This window comes from Rutilus rutilus, assembly GCF_951802725.1.
Source record: "Rutilus rutilus genome assembly, chromosome: 13".
Classification (NCBI taxonomy): domain Eukaryota; kingdom Metazoa; phylum Chordata; class Actinopteri; order Cypriniformes; family Leuciscidae; genus Rutilus; species Rutilus rutilus.
The window spans coordinates 40,494,982-40,517,096 of record NC_140218.1 but is presented as its reverse complement, the minus strand read 5'-3'; the positions used below and the strand labels follow the sequence as shown (position 1 = coordinate 40,517,096).

At 38.7% G+C, this 22,115-nt stretch overlaps 2 protein-coding genes across 2 annotated transcripts; both read right to left on the bottom strand.

Moving 5' to 3' along the window:
* Positions 1-911: 911 nt before the first annotated feature.
* Positions 912-21,644, bottom strand: LOC311303054 (sperm axonemal maintenance protein CFAP97D1). Its single transcript, XM_084429328.1, has 5 exons — positions 21,372-21,644; positions 20,814-20,894; positions 20,424-20,542; positions 5,544-5,727; positions 912-1,127 (listed from the first exon to the last, which is right to left on the bottom strand). Exons 1-5 carry the CDS (start codon positions 21,462-21,464, stop codon positions 1,029-1,031), a joined length of 576 nt encoding a protein of 191 aa, XP_084285454.1. The 5' UTR covers positions 21,465-21,644; the 3' UTR covers positions 912-1,028.
* On the bottom strand, positions 16,362-19,451 carry LOC311302365 (uncharacterized protein; the record flags this gene model as incomplete). Its single annotated transcript, XM_084428181.1, has 2 exons — positions 18,128-19,451; positions 16,362-16,439 (listed from the first exon to the last, which is right to left on the bottom strand). The coding sequence occupies exons 1-2, from the start codon at positions 19,421-19,423 to the stop codon at positions 16,362-16,364; spliced, it is 1,374 nt and encodes a 457-aa protein (XP_084284307.1). The 5' UTR covers positions 19,424-19,451.
* Positions 21,645-22,115: the final 471 nt, after the last annotated feature.

Below are 22,115 nucleotides of genomic sequence, written 5' to 3'. Positions count from 1 at the left end.
TTACTAAAGAGTAAGAGCGCCAAAATTAAAAAAATGGTTTGTCTCTTGCTTCTAAAACGTGAGCGTTTTGTAGAGAAGTGTGGTGGAATCCGTGTGTGTGAATACTGTGATAATCACGGTACTCGAGGTCTCCCACTACATCGCAGGCGGTATTATGCAAATTAGTGTGTGACGCGCTACTGTGTATATTTCTTATGTTTTTGTATTTTATTCATTCTACTGTTATGTATTTATTATCTTTTTCGGAAATTTGTCATGTATGAACTATACAGAGCTATCCTCTTTATGTATGTAGTGGGTCTGGGTAATATATTGGCTACTCACCGTCTTTGTGAACTGTATCATGTTTAGTGAGGTCCCATGCAATGCTTGCTATCTAAATGATAAGTGTCGAGATGCGTGCACCTGAGATTTTGGTGACATCATCAATCAACGAATGATATATTATAATAGTCCCAAGGTTTAGGGGCCCTTGCAAGGCGGGGCCGTAGGCGACCACATGTATCGCCTATTGGACAGGCCGGCTCTGCTCCTTGCCTCCATGGTTCTTGTTCATAGACATTGTTGTACGCCCATGTTTGCTTGGCACAATGTCAGTGTTCCTTAAAAGTTTAGATATTAAGATAATATTAAGTGATTTCAATATTTATTTATTAAGATGATATAGATAGATTGAACCTTATCTGACTTGGGTCCAGTTGAGCTGGTGTCTGCGACTGTCTTCAGTCTTTCCAATGCAGTTAGGATTTGTCTTATTATTATTATTCCCTAAAACTGATCGGGTAGCCCAAACCGTAAGGCCTGTAGACTTGGTCAGATGGTAGTAGTCTTGCTCGCTACTCGATACACAGACTCAGCCTTGGCCATTAATATGTTTATTAGCAACAGAAAAAAAGCACAAATGTCAGGGCATGTCAGAACATCTCAAGGACCCCGAAAACACCTCAGACCCCAGAGGGTTAACTGAACTACAGGTGAGTTTATAGAGCGATGTTAACCAGTGTTCGGTGTGGAGTTGATGTTGCTGGCTAGGGTTCTTCTTCTTCTGTGGTTTCCCAGCGGTCATCTTCAACACCGCTGGACGACCGCTGACTCCGGCCACAGAACTTCACCACCTTTGTAGGTTTCTGTGACGGAGGAAAAAAGCTTATAGAATAGAATAGAATAGAATTCAACTTTATTGTCATTGCACGTCACAAGTACAAGCAACGAAATGCAGTTTGCATCCATCCAGAAGTGCTTTAGCAAGAATATAGATATATTACAAAATATAGATATATTTTAGATATGTTACAATGTACACGGTATGAAGGAATGTTATGAGTGCTATAACTATAAGTATATACAGGCTATAACTGTAGTAAGTGTACAAGCTATGTACAGGCTATGAACAGGTTATACGTATGGATATAAATAAAAGACTATAACAGACTATAAATATACAATATGCAAGTATTAATAACAGCTGTAGAACTATAATTATTGTATTGTATTGTACAGCATGGTTGTCTATACAGTATTTACAGTAAGATATATATGAATAATTTATACAGTAGTAATATTAAAGTGCATGTGGCTGTAAGTGGTGGTCCAGCCACTGTGTATGAGTGTGTATGAGGATACTGGGTTTTTTTGTCCATTGTGTGTATGTTCAGTTATGGGTTGTTGTCAGTGGTTGTGAGAGTGCGTGTATGTTCAGTCTATGAGTTTTAATGTGGGTGAGATGTCAGGAGGCAGAATTCCGGAGTCTGACAGCTGTAGGATAGAAGCTGTTCCGGTACCTGGTGGTCTTAGTTCGGAGGCTCCTGTAGCGCCTCCCAGAGGGCAGGAGGGTGAAGAGTCTGTGTGCTGGGTGACTGGGGTCTTTGATGATTTTCCCGGCCCTTCTCAGACACCGCTTCCTGTAGATGTCCTCTATGGAAGGAAGTGGTGCTCCAGCGATGCGCTGGGCGGCTTTCACCACCCTCTGCAACGCCTTCCGGTCCGAGGCAGAGCAGCTCCCGTACCAGACTGTTATACAGTTGGTCAGGATGCTCTCGATGGTGCAGCGGTGGAAGTTCACCAGGATGTCTGAGGACAGGTTGTTCTTCCTCAGAGTCCTCAAGAAGAAGAGGCGCTGGTGAGCCTTCTTGACCAGCTTGGAGCAGCTGGTCGTCCAGGTGAGATCCTCTGAGATGTGGACTCCCAGGAACTTGAAGCTGTTCACACGCTCCACAGCCGTCCCCTTGATGTGGATGGGTGGATGTGGGTCAGCATTCCTCCTGAAGTCCACGATGAGCTCTTTGGTCTTCTCGGTGTTGAGCAGCAGGTTGTTGGTGTCGCACCACTCAGCCAGACGATCCACCTCCTCCCTGTAGGCGGCCTCATTGCTGTCTTTAATGAGGCCGATCACCGTGGTGTCATCTGCAAACTTAATGATGGTGTTGGAACCATCGACAGGTCTGCAGTCATGGGTGAGGAGGGAGTAGAGGAAGGGACTCATCACACAGCCTTGTGGTACACCGGTGTTCATTGTGATGATGGATGAACAGTGGTTATCCAGCCGGACATGTTGGGGCCGGCAGGTCAGGAAGTCCAGTAACCAGTTGCACATGAGGGAACTGATGCCTAGGTCTGTGAGTTTCCTGATGAGTTGTGAGGGGATGATTGTGTTGAACGCTGAACTGAAGTCTATAAACAGCATTCTGGCGTAGGTGTTTTTATTGTCCAGGTGTGAGAGGACAGTGTGCAGCGCTATGGAGACTGCATCCTCTGTGCTCCTGTTCTGACGGACTGCAAATTGGTGGGGGTCCAGGGTGGGGGGGAGACAGGATTTGAGGTGTGCTAGGACCAGCCGCTCTAAGCACTTTGTGATGATTGGGGTGAGGGCTACCGGGCGGTAGTCGTTGAGGCTTGATGGGTTGGAGTTTTTGGGTATCGGAACGATGGAGGTGGATTTGAAGCAGGCCGGTACCACAGCATGGGCCAAGGACAGATTGAATATGTCCGTCAGCACTCCTGCCAGCTCCACTGAACACGCTCTGAGAACATGGCCAGGGATGCCATCAGGACCTGCAGCCTTGTGGACATTAATCCTGCTCAGCACCGCTCCTACATCAGTGGGGGAGAGAGTCAGTGGTTGGTGGTCTGGAGTCACCTCTGCCTTAGTTGCAGTTGTTGTGTTCCCCCGCTCAAAACGAGCATAGAAGTTGTTGAGCTCGTTGAGGAAGGGGACATCAGAGGATGTGGGGGAGGGTTTGATGGTCCTGTAGTCTGTGATGATCTGGAGACCTTGCCACATACGTCGGGGGTTGGAGTTGGAGAAGTGTTCTTCTACCTTCCCTTTGTAGTGGTGTTTAGCATTTTTGATGCCCCTCTTCAGTTTGGCCCTGGCTGCACTGTAAGCCTGTGCATCCCCTGACCTGAAGGCGGTATTGCGGGCCTTCAGGAGGAGACGAACATCTCGGTTCATCCAAGGCTTCTGGTTGGGGTACATGGTGATCTGTTTCTGGGTGGTGACACTATGTGTAGTCAAGGAGATGTGGTCCAGTACAGATGTGGCGTACTGGTCCAAGTCTGTGTGGATGAACATATTCCAGTCTGTGTTTTTGAACCGGTCCTGGAGCACAGCATCTGTCCCCTCTGGCCACACTTTTACTGTCCTCACAGTGGGTTTCACACGTTGGATGAGTGGTGAGTACCGAGGTGTGAGGAACAGGGAGAGATGGTCTGATTGTCCAATGTGGGGGAGGGGTGTTGCTTTGTAGGCTCCAGACATGTTGGAATAAACATGGTCCAAAGTTTTGTCTCCTCTGGTGTGACAGGAGACATGTTGGTGGAATCTGGGAAGGACTGTCTTTAAATTGGAGTGGTTGAAGTCACCAGCAACAATAAAAGCAGCCTCAGGGTGTTTAGTTTGGTGTTTGCTAATGGCTGTGTAAAGTTCTTTCATAGCCAACTTAGCATTAGCATCCGGGGGGATATACACTGCAGTGAGTATGATGGAAGTGAGCTCTCTGGGGAGATAATAAGGTCTGCATTTGACCATTAAAAACTCCACATTGGGTGAGCAGTGACTCTCGGTAGTGGCAGAGTTTATGCACCAAGCATTGTTGATATAAATGCACAAACCTCCACCTCTGGTCTTGCCGGAGTCGTCTGCTATCCTGTCGGCTCGGTGTGTGTGGCGTCCTGCTAACTCAATAGCATTGTCCGGGCAGCTGTTGTTTAGCCATGTTTCGGTGAAAATCATGACATTTGAGTCCATAATCCGTCTGTTGTTAGTGATGGAGAGCCGTATTTCGTCCATTTTGTTTGCCAGAGAACGGACATTGGCGAGGAAAATGCTGGGTAAAGGGAGCCGGTGTGGTGTTAGCTTTAGCTTAGCTCGTAGCCCTCCGCGCCTACCCCGCCTTTGTTTACGTTCTCGGCGCCGTCTGCGTGCACTTCCGCCCGGCCGGGAAGAGTGAGCAGCCTCCGATGTTCTGGAGATCTCTGGGATGAGGCGGAGATCGGCGATAAAACTATTGGAGTTTTGAGTCCAAATGTTCATAAGCTCCTGTCTGTTGTAGATCAGCAACGAACAGCAATTCGTGATGAATAATCCAGTCAAAAGTAGATAAAAAAACGCTAAAAAACAAATTCTAGAGAGACGCTGAGCCTCGCGTTGTTCACGCGCCGCCATCTTGATCATCTTGATTATTACGCGCTTTAAAGTCTCTATTAATCGGCTTTATTAATTCTTTCTTTTTCTGTAGTGAAGCAGATTATCTGGGAAAAAAGTAGGATGGGGACATGTTTCTATCATCAGCTAATTGTTGGTTGGTTGACTGTTGAGATGTGGGCGTGGCTCTGATGAGGAGGCGGGACTAAATGCAGATTTTCAGTAGAAAGGGGCGGAGTTCAAATGATCCAGCAAACGTCATTTCACTGGAAGATTGAGTTTTTATAGATGGTTTAATTAGTGCTGGGCAACGATTAATCGCATCCAAAATAAAAGTTTGTGTTTACATAAAATATGTGTGTGTGCCATGTATAATTATTTTGTATATATAAATACACGTACATGCATGTATATATTTAAGAACTATTTGCATGTATATACTGTATATATATTTATACATCATTTATATTATATATAAATATGTTATATATAAATAACACATTTTTCTTAAATATATTCATGCATATGGGTGTATTTATATATACAAAATAATTATACACGGTACACACACATATTTTATGTAAACACAAACTCGTAAAAATTAATCGTTGCCCAGCACTAGTTTTAATAAAAAATTATGAAAAGAAACATGCATGGATGAATCACAATAGCATGTATGTACAAAATAGTGTGAATCTTAATTTCATGCCCACTTTAAAAGTGTTCACTTTGCCACCGTTTACTTATTTACATGTCATGCTTTTTATCACAGGCATTAAGAGCAGCGTGAGCATCCAAAATGTGTGCTATTGTGTTTCACAGAAGGGTTGGAAACATGATGAAGGCGAGTAAATGAAGACGAAATTAGCTCCGCCTTTTAACATGTGAATTAGGATCAGACCTGTTTGTTGGTCACTCCTCGTGGATAGCGTGCAACGTCATCTCTCCTTCGCTTGACCTTTTCCCAGTCGTCTTCCCAGAGTTCCCTCCTGTAGTCAGATTTCTGTGTCAGGATTCGCTGGTAGATCTCCTGGTTATCATGAGTCACCTGTAGAAGTTTCTCCTTCCTTTTCTGAGCGTTCAGACTGTAAAACCAGATAACATTATCATAACATAACATAAATAACATGTCATTACTTCAAAATAAATGTCAAAAGAAATAAAATGAAATATTAAAAAAGTATTTTACTTAGGCTATTTCTAAATAATTTAAAAATGTGTATGTGTATACATATATACATATATATAGGAAGCTTGTTTCTGCCACAGAATAAAAAAGGTACTACTTTTTATCTCACAATTCAGACTTTTTTTCTCGGAATTGCGTGATATAAAGTCAGAATTGCGTGATATAAAGTCAAAATTGCCTGATATAAAGTCAGAATTGCGTGATATAAAGTCAAAATTGCCTGATATAAAGTCAGAATTGCGAGATATAAAGTCAGAATTGCGTGATATAAAGTCAAAATTGCCTGATATAAAGTCAGAATTGCCTGATATAAAGTCAGAATTGCCTGATATAAAGTCAGAATTGCCTGATATAAAGTCAGAATTGCCTGATATAAAGTCAGAATTGCGTGATATAAAGTCAGAATTGCCTGATATAAACTCAGAATTGCCTGATATAAAGTCAGAATTGCCTGATATAAAGTCAGAATTGCCTGATATAAAGTCAGAATTGCGTGATATAAACTCAGAATTGCCTGATATAAACTCAAAATTGCCTGATATAAAGTCAGAATTGCCTGATATAAAGTCAGAATTGCCTGATATAAACTCAGAATTGCCTGATATAAAGTCAGAATTGCCTGATATAAACTCAGAATTGCCTGATATAAAGTCAGAATTGCCTGATATAAAGTCAGAATTGCCTGATATAAAGTCAGAATTGCCTGATATAAAGTCAGAATTGCCTGATATAAAGTCAGAATTGCCTGATATAAACTCAGAATTGCGTGATATAAAGTCAGAATTGCCTGATATAAACTCAGAATTGCCTGATATAAAGTCAGAATTGCCTGATATAAAGTCAGAATTGCGTGATATAAACTCAGAATTGCCTGATATAAACTCAGAATTGCGTGATATAAAGTCAGAATTGCGAGATATAAAGTCAGAATTGTGTGATATAAAGTCAGAATTGCCTGATATAAACTCAGAATTGCGTGATATAAAGTCAGAATTGCGTGATATAAAGTCAGAATTGCGTGATATAAAGTCAGAATTGCGTGATATAAAGTCAGAATTGCGAGATATAAAGTCAGAATTGCCTGATATAAAGTCAGAATTGTGAGATATAAAGTCAGAATTGCGAGATATAAAGTCAGAATTGCGTGATATAAAGTCAGAATTGCGTGATATAAAGTCAGAATTGCGTGATATAAAGTCAGAATTGCGAGATATAAAGTCAGAATTGCCTGATATAAAGTCAGAATTGCGAGATATAAAGTCAGAATTGCCTGATATAAAGTCAGAATTGCGTGATATAAAGTCAGAATTGCGTGATATAAAGTCAGAATTGCCTGATATAAAGTCAGAATTGCGTGATATAAAGTCAGAATTGCGTGATATAAAGTCAGAATTGCGTGATATAAAGTCAGAATTGCGTGATATAAAGTCAGAATTGCCTGATATAAAGTCAGAATTGCCTGATATAAAGTCAGAATTGCGTGATATAAAGTCAGAATTGCGTGATATAAAGTCAGAATTGCCTGATATAAAGTCAGAATTGCGTGATATAAAGTCAAAATTGCCTGATATAAAGTCAGAATTGCGTGATATAAAGTCAAAATTGCCTGATATAAAGTCAGAATTGCCTGATATAAAGTCAGAATTGCGTGATATAAAGTCAGAATTGCGTGATATAAAGTCAGAATTGCCTGATATAAAGTCAGAATTGCGTGATATAAAGTCAGAATTGCGTGATATAAAGTCAGAATTGCGTGATATAAAGTCAGAATTGCGAGATATAAAGTCAGAATTGCGTGATATAAATTCAGAATTGCCTGATATAAAGTCAGAATTGCGTGATATAAAGTCAGAATTGCGTGATATAAAGTCAGAATTGCGAGATATAAAGTCAGAATTGCGTGATATAAAGTCAAAATTGCCTGATATAAAGTCAAAATTGCCTGATATAAAGTCAGAATTGCCTGATATAAAGTCAGAATTGCCTGATATAAAGTCAGAATTGCCTGATATAAAGTCAGAATTGCCTGATATAAACTCAGAATTGCGTGATATAAAGTCAGAATTGCCTGATATAAAGTCAGAATTGCCTGATATAAAGTCAGAATTGCGTGATATAAAGTCAGAATTGCGTGATATAAAGTCAGAATTGCGAGATATAAAGTCAGAATTGCGTGATATAAAGTCAGAATTGCGTGATATAAAGTCAGAATTGCGAGATATAAAGTCAGAATTGTGTGATATAAAGTCAGAATTGTGTGATATAAAGTCAGAATTGTGTGATATAAAGTCAGAATTGCCTGATATAAACTCAGAATTGCGTGATATAAAGTCAGAATTGCCTGATATAAAGTCAGAATTGCGTGATATAAAGTCAGAATTGCGTGATATAAAGTCAGAATTGCCTGATATAAAGTCAGAATTGCGTGATATAAAGTCAAAATTGCCTGATATAAAGTCAGAATTGCGTGATATAAAGTCAGAATTGCCTGATATAAAGTCAGAATTGCGTGATATAAAGTCAGAATTGCGTGATATAAAGTCAGAATTGCCTGATATAAAGTCAGAATTGCGTGATATAAAGTCAGAATTGCGTGATATAAAGTCAGAATTGCGTGATATAAAGTCAGAATTGCGAGATATAAAGTCAGAATTGCGTGATATAAAGTCAGAATTGCCTGATATAAAGTCAGAATTGCGTGATATAAAGTCAGAATTGCGTGATATAAAGTCAGAATTGCGAGATATAAAGTCAGAATTGCGTGAAATAAAGTCAAAATTGCCTGATATAAAGTCAAAATTGCCTGATATAAAGTCAGAATTGCCTGATATAAAGTCAGAATTGCCTGATATAAAGTCAGAATTGCCTGATATAAAGTCAGAATTGCCTGATATAAAGTCAGAATTGCGTGATATAAAGTCAGAATTGCCTGATATAAAGTCAGAATTGCCTGATATAAACTCAGAATTGCGTGATATAAAGTCAGAATTGCCTGATATAAAGTCAGAATTGCCTGATATAAAGTCAGAATTGCGTGATATAAAGTCAGAATTGCGTGATATAAAGTCAGAATTGCGAGATATAAAGTCAGAATTGCGTGATATAAACTCAGAATTGCGTGATATAAAGTCAGAATTGCGAGATATAAAGTCAGAATTGTGTGATATAAAGTCAGAATTGTGTGATATAAAGTCAGAATTGTGTGATATAAAGTCAGAATTGCCTGATATAAACTCAGAATTGCGTGATATAAAGTCAGAATTGCCTGATATAAAGTCAGAATTGCGTGATATAAAGTCAGAATTGCGTGATATAAAGTCAGAATTGCGTGATATAAAGTCAGAATTGCGTGATATAAAGTCAGAATTGCGTGATATAAAGTCAGAATTGCGTGATATAAAGTCAGAATTGCGAGATATAAAGTCAGAATTGCGAGATATAAAGTCAGAATTGCCTGATATAAAGTCAGAATTGCGTGATATAAAGTCAGAATTGCGTGATATAAAGTCAGAATTGCGTGATATAAAGTCAGAATTGCGTGATATAAAGTCAGAATTGCGTGATATAAAGTCAGAATTGCGAGATATAAAGTCAGAATTGCCTGATATAAAGTCAGAATTGCGTGATATAAAGTCAGAATTGCGTGATATAAAGTCAGAATTGCGTGATATAAAGTCAGAATTGCGAGATATAAAGTCAGAATTGCGTGATATAAAGTCAGAATTGCCTGATATAAAGTCAGAATTGCCTGATATAAAGTCAGAATTGCCTGATATAAAGTCAGAATTGCCTGATATAAAGTCAGAATTGCGTGATATAAAGTCAGAATTGCGTGATATAAAGTCAGAATTGCCTGATATAAACTCAGAATTGCGTGATATAAAGTCAGAATTGCGAGATATAAAGTCAGAATTGTGTGATATAAAGTCAGAATTGCGTGATATAAAGTCAGAATTGCGTGATATAAACTCAGAATTGCGTGATATAAAGTCAGAATTGTGAGATATAAAGTCAGAATTGCGTGATATAAAGTCAGAATTGCCTGATATAAAGTCAGAATTGCGTGATATAAAGTCAGAATTGTGAGATATAAAATCAGAATTGCCTGATATAAAGTCAGAATTGTGAGATATAAAGTCAGAATTGCGTGATATAAAGTCAGAATTGCGTGATATAAAGTCAGAATTGTGTGATATAAAGTCAGAATTGCCTGATATAAAGTCAGAATTGCCTGATATAAAGTCAGAATTGCGAGATATAAAGTCAGAATTGTGTGATATAAAGTCAGAATTGCCTGATATAAAGTCAGAATTGCGTGATATAAAGTCAGAATTGCGTGATATAAAGTCAGAATTGCCTGATATAAAGTCAGAATTGCCTGATATAAAGTCAGAATTGCGAGATATAAAGTCAGAATTATGTGATATAAAGTCAGAATTGTGTGATATAAAGTCAGAATTGCGTGATATAAACTCAGAATTGTGAGATATAAAGTCAGAATTGCCTGATATAAAGTCAGAATTGCCTGATATAAACTCAGAATTGCGTGATATAAACTCAGAATTGTGAGATATAAAGTCAGAATTGCGTGATATAAAGTCAGAATTGCCTGATATAAAGTCAGAATTGCGTGATATAAAGTCAGAATTGTGAGATATAAAATCAGAATTGCCTGATATAAAGTCAGAATTGCCTGATATAAAGTCAGAATTGCGTGATATAAAGTCAGAATTGCGTGATATAAAGTCAGAATTGCGTGATATAAAGTCAGAATTGCGTGATATAAAGTCAGAATTGCGTGATATAAAGTCAGAATTGCGTGATATAAAGTCAGAATTGCGTGATATAAAGTCAAAATTGCCTGATATAAAGTCAGAATTGCCTGATATAAAGTCAGAATTGCCTGATATAAAGTCAGAATTGCCTGATATAAAGTCAGAATTGCCTGATATAAAGTCAGAATTGCCTGATATAAACTCAGAATTGCGTGATATAAAGTCAGAATTGCCTGATATAAAGTCAGAATTGCCTGATATAAAGTCAGAATTGCGTGATATAAAGTCAGAATTGCGTGATATAAAGTCAGAATTGCGTGATATAAAGTCAGAATTGCGTGATATAAAGTCAGAATTGCGAGATATAAAGTCAGAATTGCCTGATATAAAGTCAGAATTGCGTGATATAAAGTCAGAATTGCGTGATATAAAGTCAGAATTGCGTGATATAAAGTCAGAATTGCGTGATATAAAGTCAGAATTGCGTGATATAAAGTCAGAATTGCGAGATATAAAGTCAGAATTGCCTGATATAAAGTCAGAATTGCGTTATATAAAGTCAGAATTGCGTGATATAAAGTCAGAATTGCGTGATATAAAGTCAGAATTGCGAGATATAAAGTCAGAATTGCGTGATATAAAGTCAGAATTGCCTGATATAAAGTCAGAATTGCCTGATATAAAGTCAGAATTGCCTGATATAAAGTCAGAATTGCCTGATATAAAGTCAGAATTGCGTGATATAAAGTCAGAATTGCGTGATATAAAGTCAGAATTGCCTGATATAAAGTCAGAATTGCGTGATATAAAGTCAGAATTGCGAGATATAAAGTCAGAATTGTGTGATATAAAGTCAGAATTGTGTGATATAAAGTCAGAATTGCCTGATATAAACTCAGAATTGCGTGATATAAACTCAGAATTGTGAGATATAAAGTCAGAATTGCGTGATATAAAGTCAGAATTGCCTGATATAAAGTCAGAATTGCGTGATATAAAGTCAGAATTGTGAGATATAAAATCAGAATTGCCTGATATAAGTCAGAATTGTGAGATATAAAGTCAGAATTGCGTGATATAAAGTCAGAATTGCGTGATATAAAGTCAGAATTGTGTGATATAAAGTCAGAATTGCCTGATATAAAGTCAGAATTGCCTGATATAAAGTCAGAATTGCGAGATATAAAGTCAGAATTGTGTGATATAAAGTCAGAATTGCGTGATATAAAGTCAGAATTGCGTGATATAAAGTCAGAATTGCGTGATATAAAGTCAGAATTGCCTGATATAAAGTCAGAATTGCCTGATATAAAGTCAGAATTGCCTGATATAAAGTCAGAATTGCCTGATATAAAGTCAGAATTGCCTGATATAAAGTCAGAATTGCCTGATATAAAGTCAGAATTGCGTGATATAAAGTCAGAATTGCGTGATATAAAGTCAGAATTGCCTGATATAAAGTCAGAATTGCCTGATATAAAGTCAGAATTGCCTGATATAAAGTCAGAATTGCCTGATATAAACTCAGAATTGCCTGATATAAAGTCAGAATTGCGAGATATAAAGTCAGAATTATGTGATATAAAGTCAGAATTGTGTGATATAAAGTCAGAATTGCGTGATATAAACTCAGAATTGTGAGATATAAAGTCAGAATTGCCTGATATAAAGTCAGAATTGCCTGATATAAACTCAGAATTGCGTGATATAAACTCAGAATTGTGAGATATAAAGTCAGAATTGCGTGATATAAAGTCAGAATTGCGTGATATAAAGTCAGAATTGCGTGATATAAAGTCAGAATTGCGTGATATAAAGTCAGAATTGCGAGATATAAAGTCAGAATTGCCTGATATAAAGTCAGAATTGCGTGATATAAAGTCAGAATTGCGTGATATAAAGTCAGAATTGCGTGATATAAAGTCAGAATTGCCTGATATAAAGTCAGAATTGCGTGATATAAAGTCAGAATTGCGTGATATAAAGTCAGAATTGCCTGATATAAACTCAGAATTGCGTGATATAAAGTCAGAATTGCGAGATATAAAGTCAGAATTGTGTGATATAAAGTCAGAATTGTGTGATATAAAGTCAGAATTGCCTGATATAAACTCAGAATTGCGTGATATAAACTCAGAATTGTGAGATATAAAGTCAGAATTGCGTGATATAAAGTCAGAATTGCCTGATATAAAGTCAGAATTGCGTGATATAAAGTCAGAATTGTGAGATATAAAATCAGAATTGCCTGATATAAAGTCAGAATTGTGAGATATAAAGTCAGAATTGCGTGATATAAAGTCAGAATTGCGTGATATAAAGTCAGAATTGTGTGATATAAAGTCAGAATTGCCTGATATAAAGTCAGAATTGCCTGATATAAAGTCAGAATTGCGAGATATAAAGTCAGAATTGTGTGATATAAAGTCAGAATTGCCTGATATAAAGTCAGAATTGCGTGATATAAAGTCAGAATTGCGTGATATAAAGTCAGAATTGCCTGATATAAAGTCAGAATTGCCTGATATAAAGTCAGAATTGCCTGATATAAAGTCAGAATTGCCTGATATAAAGTCAGAATTGCCTGATATAAAGTCAGAATTGCGTGATATAAAGTCAGAATTGCGTGATATAAAGTCAGAATTGCCTGATATAAAGTCAGAATTGCCTGATATAAAGTCAGAATTGCCTGATATAAAGTCAGAATTGCCTGATATAAACTCAGAATTGCCTGATATAAAGTCAGAATTGCGAGATATAAAGTCAGAATTATGTGATATAAAGTCAGAATTGTGTGATATAAAGTCAGAATTGCGTGATATAAACTCAGAATTGTGAGATATAAAGTCAGAATTGCCTGATATAAAGTCAGAATTGCCTGATATAAACTCAGAATTGCGTGATATAAACTCAGAATTGTGAGATATAAAGTCAGAATTGCGTGATATAAAGTCAGAATTGCCTGATATAAAGTCAGAATTGCGTGATATAAAGTCAGAATTGTGAGATATAAAATCAGAATTGCCTGATATAAAGTCAGAATTGCGAGATATAAAGTCAGAATTGCGTGATATAAAGTCAGAATTGCGTGATATAAAGTCAGAATTGTGTGATATAAAGTCAGAATTGCCTGATATAAAGTCAGAATTGCCTGATATAAAGTCAGAATTGCGAGATATAAAGTCAGAATTGTGTGATATAAAGTCAGAATTGCCTGATATAAAGTCAGAATTGCGTGATATAAAGTCAGAATTGCGTGATATAAAGTCAGAATTGCCTGATATAAAGTCAGAATTGCCTGATATAAAGTCAGAATTGCCTGATATAAAGTCAGAATTGCCTGATATAAAGTCAGAATTGCCTGATATAAAGTCAGAATTGCCTGATATAAAGTCAGAATTGCCTGATATAAAGTCAGAATTGCGTGATATAAAGTCAGAATTGCGAGATATAAAGTCAGAATTGCGTGATATAAAGTCAGAATTGCGTGATATATAGTCAGAATTGCGTGATATAAAGTCAGAATTGCGTGATATAAAGTCAGAATTGCCTGATATAAAGTCAGAATTGCCTGATATAAAGTCAGAATTGCCTGATATAAAGTCAGAATTGCCTGATATAAAGTCAGAATTGCGTGATATAAAGTCAGAATTGCGTGATATAAAGTCAGAATTGCCTGATATAAAGTCAGAATTATAAAGTCAGAATTGCGTGATATAAAGTCAGAATTGCGTGATATAAAGTCAGAATTGCGTGATATAAAGTCAGAATTGCCTGATATAAAGTCAGAATTGCCTGATATAAAGTCAGAATTGTGAGATAAAAAGTTGCAATTCTCTTTTAAATTGATTTGTTCTGTGGCGGAAAACAAGCTTCCATTATTTCAGACAGGACCACTTGAGTCAAAAATAACAGACATTTGTCAAATATTCAATTTTTTATTGCATTATTGTTAAAGTTACATTTGGCGGTATGGCTCTGTTCTGAGTTACCCATCATTTTCATGAGCTCCATGAAAGCAAGTCAGGGAACAGCAGCAGCTTCTGGGGACATATCCCATTAACTGGGAAAGCAGCAAAACAAATCCCCCTTGAGAACAGAGCATGCATCAATGACAACAGAATGACACTGATTAAGTTAAACAGAAGTTAAAGGAGGAGCTAGGGGAGGAGGTGGGTTGCAAGCATGCAGTGGAAGCAGCCAAGCAGGCACACTGAAAAATGACTTTAAATACGGCGCCCTGTTTGATAGGGACCAATTGAGTGCTTAGAAATCAGATCAGCTGTTAGGTCTGGATAGGTATCAGCTGATAGCTGAGCTTGACTACGCGGCCTGCCTGAACTGACGCTGAACGCTATATTTCAGACAGGACCACTTGAGTCAAAAATAACAGACATTTGTCAAATATTCAATTTTTTATTGCATTATTGTTAAAGTTACATTTGGCGGTATGGCTCTGTTCTGAGTTACCCATCATTTTCATGAGCTCCATGAAAGCAAGTCAGGGAACAGCAGCAGCTTCTGGGGACATATCCCATTAACTGGGAAAGCAGCAAAACAAATCCCCCCAAACAGATCATACCAGGCAATCATCCCTGGCTCTTCTGCTAATTGAAGAGCCAGTAGAGGATTAAACGAGCGTTTCAAAAGCCAATCTTATTTAGTTGAAAAGAATGACCCAATAGATCTACGTGGAGCTAGCAAGAGGAAAGAAGCTAGAGCTAATAAGGCTGAAAAATTAAAAATAAGCCCATAAGTGATTGAAGCAGTGTTTATTTCAACTACAGATCACAAGCATCACTCATAGCTTTCTGAGCCTCAAGAATGGCTCGAGTATCTGGCCGGAGGTACCGTTCATAAGCTGCCGAAGACCATCTCCCCATAGCTTTAAGGGTAGAAACGGAAGTAGAGGAAGCTGCAGTTGTAGCCGCCCCTATGCGCAATGAATGAGCCGAATAACGCTCTGGGGGAAGCCCGCAGTATTCACAAAGCAGGCGGAAACGGGATGCAAACCAAGCTCTAGACATAGACTTTCCCTCCTCCGTTGTAAATAATGGATCCTCCGGACGAGCTTGTGAACGACTCCTCAGATAAGCCAACATAGATGATAGAGGACAAAAAGCAGAGTTAGTTTCAGAAACATAAACAAAAGATCCTTCTCTATTTCTATCGGTTTTTGAGTGTTTAAGAAATAGGGTGAAGTGGTGAGAAAAAATTGAAACATCAGATATAGTGAGGTCATGTGCCGGATTAAAGGAACCTGTGCGTGTTGAAAACTCGCCACCTCTGAGAAAGCCATAGAAAGCCGTAAGCAATACAGATTCTAATAACATGTCAGAATAAATCCCAAAACATCCCTCTCTCAGACGTGATATTAATTTTTTAAGAAGTGGAAGTGTGAGAGGGAGACGATGATCATTGCCTTTTGGTTTCTCTTTTTTGAGTCCATTAAGCAGGAGACGAATTGATGAATTTTCGAGCAAGCTGATGGTGGATGGATCCAAGCAGCGCAGGTGGAACTGAATGCCGGCGATTTTGCTTTTGATGGATGAAGGCTGCATTTTTTGGGACTCATAACAGTGTACTATAAAAGCACTAACATATGAAACATTGACAGGAAATACATCTACAGAGAAGGTGGCACAGAAAGAACTAAAATGAGACCAAGCAGTGTCGTACATTTTTAATGTTGATGTTGCTAAACCACTGCGCATGTACTTTGCTGCTGAATGTAAATAGGATTGAAAGGTCAAGTCTAATCTATCACAGTTTGGCTGAAAGGAGGGCACACCAAGCTGGCTGACGCTGACCCTGGGCACAGGAGGTGGAATTTCTGAAATTCAAATCGAGAAAGAGAATCAGCAATTTGATTGTTTAAGCCTGGAATATGAGCAGCACGAAAAATGAAGTTATTCATGACCGATAACCAAGTAAGGCGCCTTACGAATCTGTTAATAAATGGAACTGATGAGCGACCTTTGTTAATGATATTAACAGTAGCTTCATTGTCGCAAAAAAACAGAATTTGTTTTCTAGACCATTGTTTGCCCCACAGAATACAAGCTATCACTATGGGATATAATTCCAACAGAGCAGTGGACATGTTATTATCAGGCACGGATAGCAGCTCTTTTGGCCATTTACTAGCAAACCAATGACCATTAAAAACCCCCCCAAAACCGACGGAAGGCGCAGCATCTGTATACAATTTAAGGGCTGCAGAAGACTCAAGATCATCATAATGAAAAAAGGAAATGCCATTCCAATTTTCAAGGAGCAAAAACCAGAACCTGAGATCGGATCTGCAGCCTTCATCTAAGGTAACTATGTCTTTAAGATCTTTAACTGATTTGGATAGATCGAGGAGTCTGGCAATAAAAGACCTGCCTTGTGGAATTATACGCATCGCGAAATTAAGATGGCCTAGAAGAGAAAGCAAATCTCTTTTTGAAAAAGAAATTGACCTCTGAGCATTTCTCATGATTTCTCTAATGCGATTTAATTTCTCAAGGGGCAATGAGGCTTGCATTAGGTTAGAATCTAATGTAATGCCTAAAAACTCAATAACTTTAAGAGGGCCTAAAGTTTTTTCCTCCGAAAGGGGAACACCTAATTCAGTGAAAGTGTGTTTTAACGCCGAAATGCATCTTTCTGGCTTTGCATTTTTATGATCCACAAGCAAAAAATCGTCTAAAAGATGGAGCACGTGCGGTAATTTGCAGTTATTAAGAAGAATCCAACATAGTGCCTCTGATAGTGTATCAAATATTTTTGGACTACTGCGACAACCGAAAGTGAGCCTGACCGAAAAATATAATTTTTCCCTCCATTTAACGCCAAATAAATGCCACTGCGATGGATGTAAAGGCATGACTTTGAAGGCGTCTGAAATATCTGCCTTTGCGAGCCATGCACCCCTACCTGCTATTTTAATGAATTTAATAGCATCATCAACGGTTGCGTAAAACAGAGAGAACGGAGCTAGAGGAATAAGACTATTGATACTTTGAGCAGCGTCATTATGGGGGGCAGACAAGTCAATAATTAAGCGCTTCTTCCCTGAATATTTTCGGGTAGCAATCCCTATAGGATTAATCCGACAAGTTGAGAAAGGAGATTTATCAAAAGGCCCAATCATGAATCCTTTCTTAACTTCCTTTTCCAACAAAGAATCAACAATTTCAGGTTCCTTAACAGCAGAAAGCAAATTATTACAGAAAAAAGAATGATTAGGTAACCATAATAATCCTGCAAAAAAACCTTGAATAAGTCCCGTTAATAAATAATTGACGAAGCAGCTGTTAGGATGATTTTTCAGTGCCTGTCCCAGCTTTGGAACATTAATTGGGGTTGAAGGCTTTATTTCTTTTTCTCCTTTTTCATAAAGCGGGTTCGTCTTGGGCACACCGATTTTGGGTGGCTGTCCCCACAGTAACTACAAGCATGAACATATTTACAATTATAAAACTTGCAAACATTTTCATTAAAATTATAGCACAATGGAGTAGCAAATGGTGTTACCTTAGAGTCAACAGTTTGAAAGCCAGGCTTAGAAGTTGGAGGAGACACAGATTTTGGGCATAGATTGAGAGTGTGAGAATGAGAGCCACAAATTGAGCAGGAGAGAGCTTGATGACCAGTGAAATGTCTGCTTATGAGGGTTAAGTCGACTACTGACCAGTCCAGTCTCTGATTAAAACGTTGAATAAACATAGCAGCTTTTGCAGAGAATGATTTGTGATAGTCGTAGAAGAGAGTTCCTCCATAAGTCAAAGCCAAGTCAGAAATAATTGCTAAATAAGTGTCCAGCTCAGCTCTACGAGACGGATAGATTTCACATATGACATCTCTGAAAACCCCAAATGCCACATTAAATTCAGCTAGTGTTAACATTTTTGAAAGCCGGGGATCGCTATCTTTAAGCATAACAGACACGTCGCCGCAATCAACAACACGCTTCTCACTCATTTCTGAGCACAGCAATATTTTCACAAGATTGACATCATTACCTGCGATAATTTGGCTTCTTAACTGATGAGAAATCGCAGCCGCTGGCGGAAAGAATGGAGAGCCTGTCGACACGGGAACTGCACTTCCCATCGTTCTCCGTGGAATAGTCACTGAATTGATGACGTCATCATCCTGCTGCTGCGTAAACACAGGCAGCCGTGCCGTGGCCGATGAGGAGTTCTCGGAAGACTGGCCGGAAAAGAGAAGATTTGTCGAGGACCTAGAAGTTGAACCGGACTCCAGAGCCTGAATTCTGGAGTTCATGTCGGAGAGCGAAAGCTGAATGTTGGACAATGCTGACAACACTGGGTCGTTGCTTTGAACTGAGGAAGAGTAGATCGCTCGGGTTGAGACGGCTGGACCACCTGCCCGCTTGGGTGCGACGTCAGCGGATGGAGTGGAAGCCGGGTCGAGGTTCTTCCTCTTCTGCGCCTGTTTCCTGCCAGAGAATGGAGGAGGAGGAGGAAAATCGGCTGCTGGGACGTCAATTTTTTCACAGAGCAAAGCAAACAGTTCCTTATGCGTAGCTCCAGTCGGTGCCGGGATATCGTGTCTATACAAGGTTTCCAGTAACTTCGCCAGTGGCCAGTCAATGATGCTGGGAGGACTAAATGTTTTACTTGCCAGACGAGAGCTCCGACGGACAGAAGCGTTGCTTTCGTCTTGAAAGGCTTCCTCTGCTTGATTTATTTGTTGTTGGGTTTCTTCGATGGATTCAACTTGCCATTGGTCTTCCTCATTTGCGGCAGTAGACATGGTCAGCAGTTGGGTGAGTAGCGTTACAGCAAAATACACGAGTAATCGCATTTTTTTATAGTAAGAAGCTGTGCTTTTGCAAGCATGCAGTGGAAGCAGCCAAGCAGGCACACTGAAAAATGACTTTAAATACGGCGCCCTGTTTGATAGGGACCAATTGAGTGCTTAGAAATCAGATCAGCTGTTAGGTCTGGATAGGTATCAGCTGATAGCTGAGCTTGACTACGCGGCCTGCCTGAACTGACGCTGAACGCTATATTTATATATAAACGCTAAATAAAATAAAATAAAACATAAACTTTTTCTGAACATTTCTCCTTTTAATTTTGCTTACATTGATGTACTAAAGTAACTAAAATTTAAATTTAAATAAAAATGTATAAACACTATATAGATATATATTTTTTAAAATGACAAAAACAGAAAAAAGCACAAAGGGTACTTTTACACAACAGCAATGTACTATAAAAATGGAAAAGTTCTTCCTTTGTGTTTTTCGCATACAGACGACAACATTGTTAAACGATCCCTGTTCACACGAAAACGAGTTGAACCGCTGTATTCTGCTGTCAGGCCAGTAGATGGCGATGCCACTTCGTAATGAATACGCAATATGCATACGCCGTTTTCACAGATTTGTGTTCATGTAGTTTTACACAGAGACGGTGACAGTATCATTTTCAAAAACTTTGAATCCCGTTTTCCAAAGTTTTAGTTTTCAGCACGGCAAAAAGCAGTTGTCGTGTAAATGAACAAAAAAACAAAATGCATGAAAAATAAAATCAAACCTTTTTTTTATTCAAAGCAATCCTCCCATGATACTGTAGGATCCCTCAGGAATGATGGGGAATAGGTTATGTGTCTCTCAATTATTCATAAAGGCTTTGTCAACAGCCGAGCATTAATGATTCAGACTGTCAGTTTGAGATGATATGAGACGCAGCGGGAGATCCGACAACTGAAACCCAGCTCAAATAAACACCTCACTGAGTTACTATGTTAACCAGCTAAACACACACACACACACACACACACACACACACACACACACCTGTACTGTGGGTAATGGTTCCTGTGGTCCACCAGTCCTTTAGAGCGAGTGATAGCAGAAAGTCTGCTGGCCAGAAGATGATTGTCTCTCTCTATGATGGACATCCTTTCTTCCTGCAACTGAAGACAACAACTGTTCTCATGCGTTTCATCTGCTCCACGTTACTTCATAAAACATCACTGTAATGCAATAGTTCTGTTGTAGAGCTCACAAAATCATGTTTGTCTACTTATAGGCTAATAATTATTGGAGTATGTTCAACTGTTTGGTTACCGACATTCTTCAGAATATCTTCTTTTGTGTTCAGCAGAGGAAAGAAACTCATACAGGTTTGGAACAACATGAGGGCGAGTACATGATGACTTGTTTACATATTAATTAATCAGAGACCTGGACTTTCTTCAGTTTGTGTTGAATATGCGCCGGTGTTTGGATGCCCTTGGTGTCGACCACAGGTTTGGCCTCTCTCACCTGAGACAGAGAGAGAGAAGATCAACACACACACATATATATATATATACACACACACAGACACACATATATATATATATATATATATACACACACACTCAGACACACTCTCTCTCTCACACACACTCTCTCACATACACACAGAGACACTCACACACACACACACACACACACACACACACACACACACACACACACACACACACACACACAAGCAGGATTATTATTTGACAACAACCCCATAAATTCATAAGCATCAACTGAAATAAAATAAAACAAACTTATTCCATTTCAGCTATGGTTGCCAACATTTCTAATTTTCACTTAGTCAAGTTAGTGACTTGATGTACTGAAATAACTCCAACTGAGCGGCACAAATTAGTTAAATTACACGCAATATTAAACATGCTAATAAAGCACACATATGCAAACCCACGTTAAACATGCTAATAAAGCACACATTAGCATAAGCCAGACCTTGTCTCGGTGGTCCTGGTAGCTGGACTGGTCCCATCTCTGCTGCAGGAGCCGGTTCGCTGCAGGTTTCAGAGGCTGGTAGGACTTGTGCATCACTTCTGCTTCACAGATGCTCCTCTCCTGATCTCTCCTGAACCTGAGACCTGATCTTCTCTCTATTTATGAAAGGGGTCATGAACTGAGAATTCAAATTTTCCTTCATCTTTTGACAGTCAAGAGTTCCTTATACTATAAAAATACCCTGCAAGTTTCAAAACTCTAACCTTCCTTGTTATTCCAAAAACTGCTTTTATTGAAAACAAGGCTAGACAACGCCAGGATGTAAGAAGTGGAGGCTTCTGACGTCACAGGGCAGCTGTAGACCGCCTTTGCAGAAGAAGAGGCTTGTTTGAGATGTGTCTAGCCTGTAATGTAGTCGAGAGTAGCGGCTGCAGTGAGGGGAGGAGTGATGAAGCGCAGGCAGGACAGACAGATCTCTCGCAGTGATCTGAGATCATCTGACACCTGTGAGGGATTCACGCTCAAGCACAGTGTTGCTAATCAACTGGATGTAATTTAAGTCCTGTTGCTTTTACATGAAAATAATTACAATGAACAAGACCCATTTAATAACATACCAATTACAGACATGTTTTATATATATTTGTATAAATATGACAACAATCAAATAACCCATTGATCACACTGTCAGAGAGTTTGGGAATACTAACACATAAGTTATACACATAAAAACATGAGATCAGA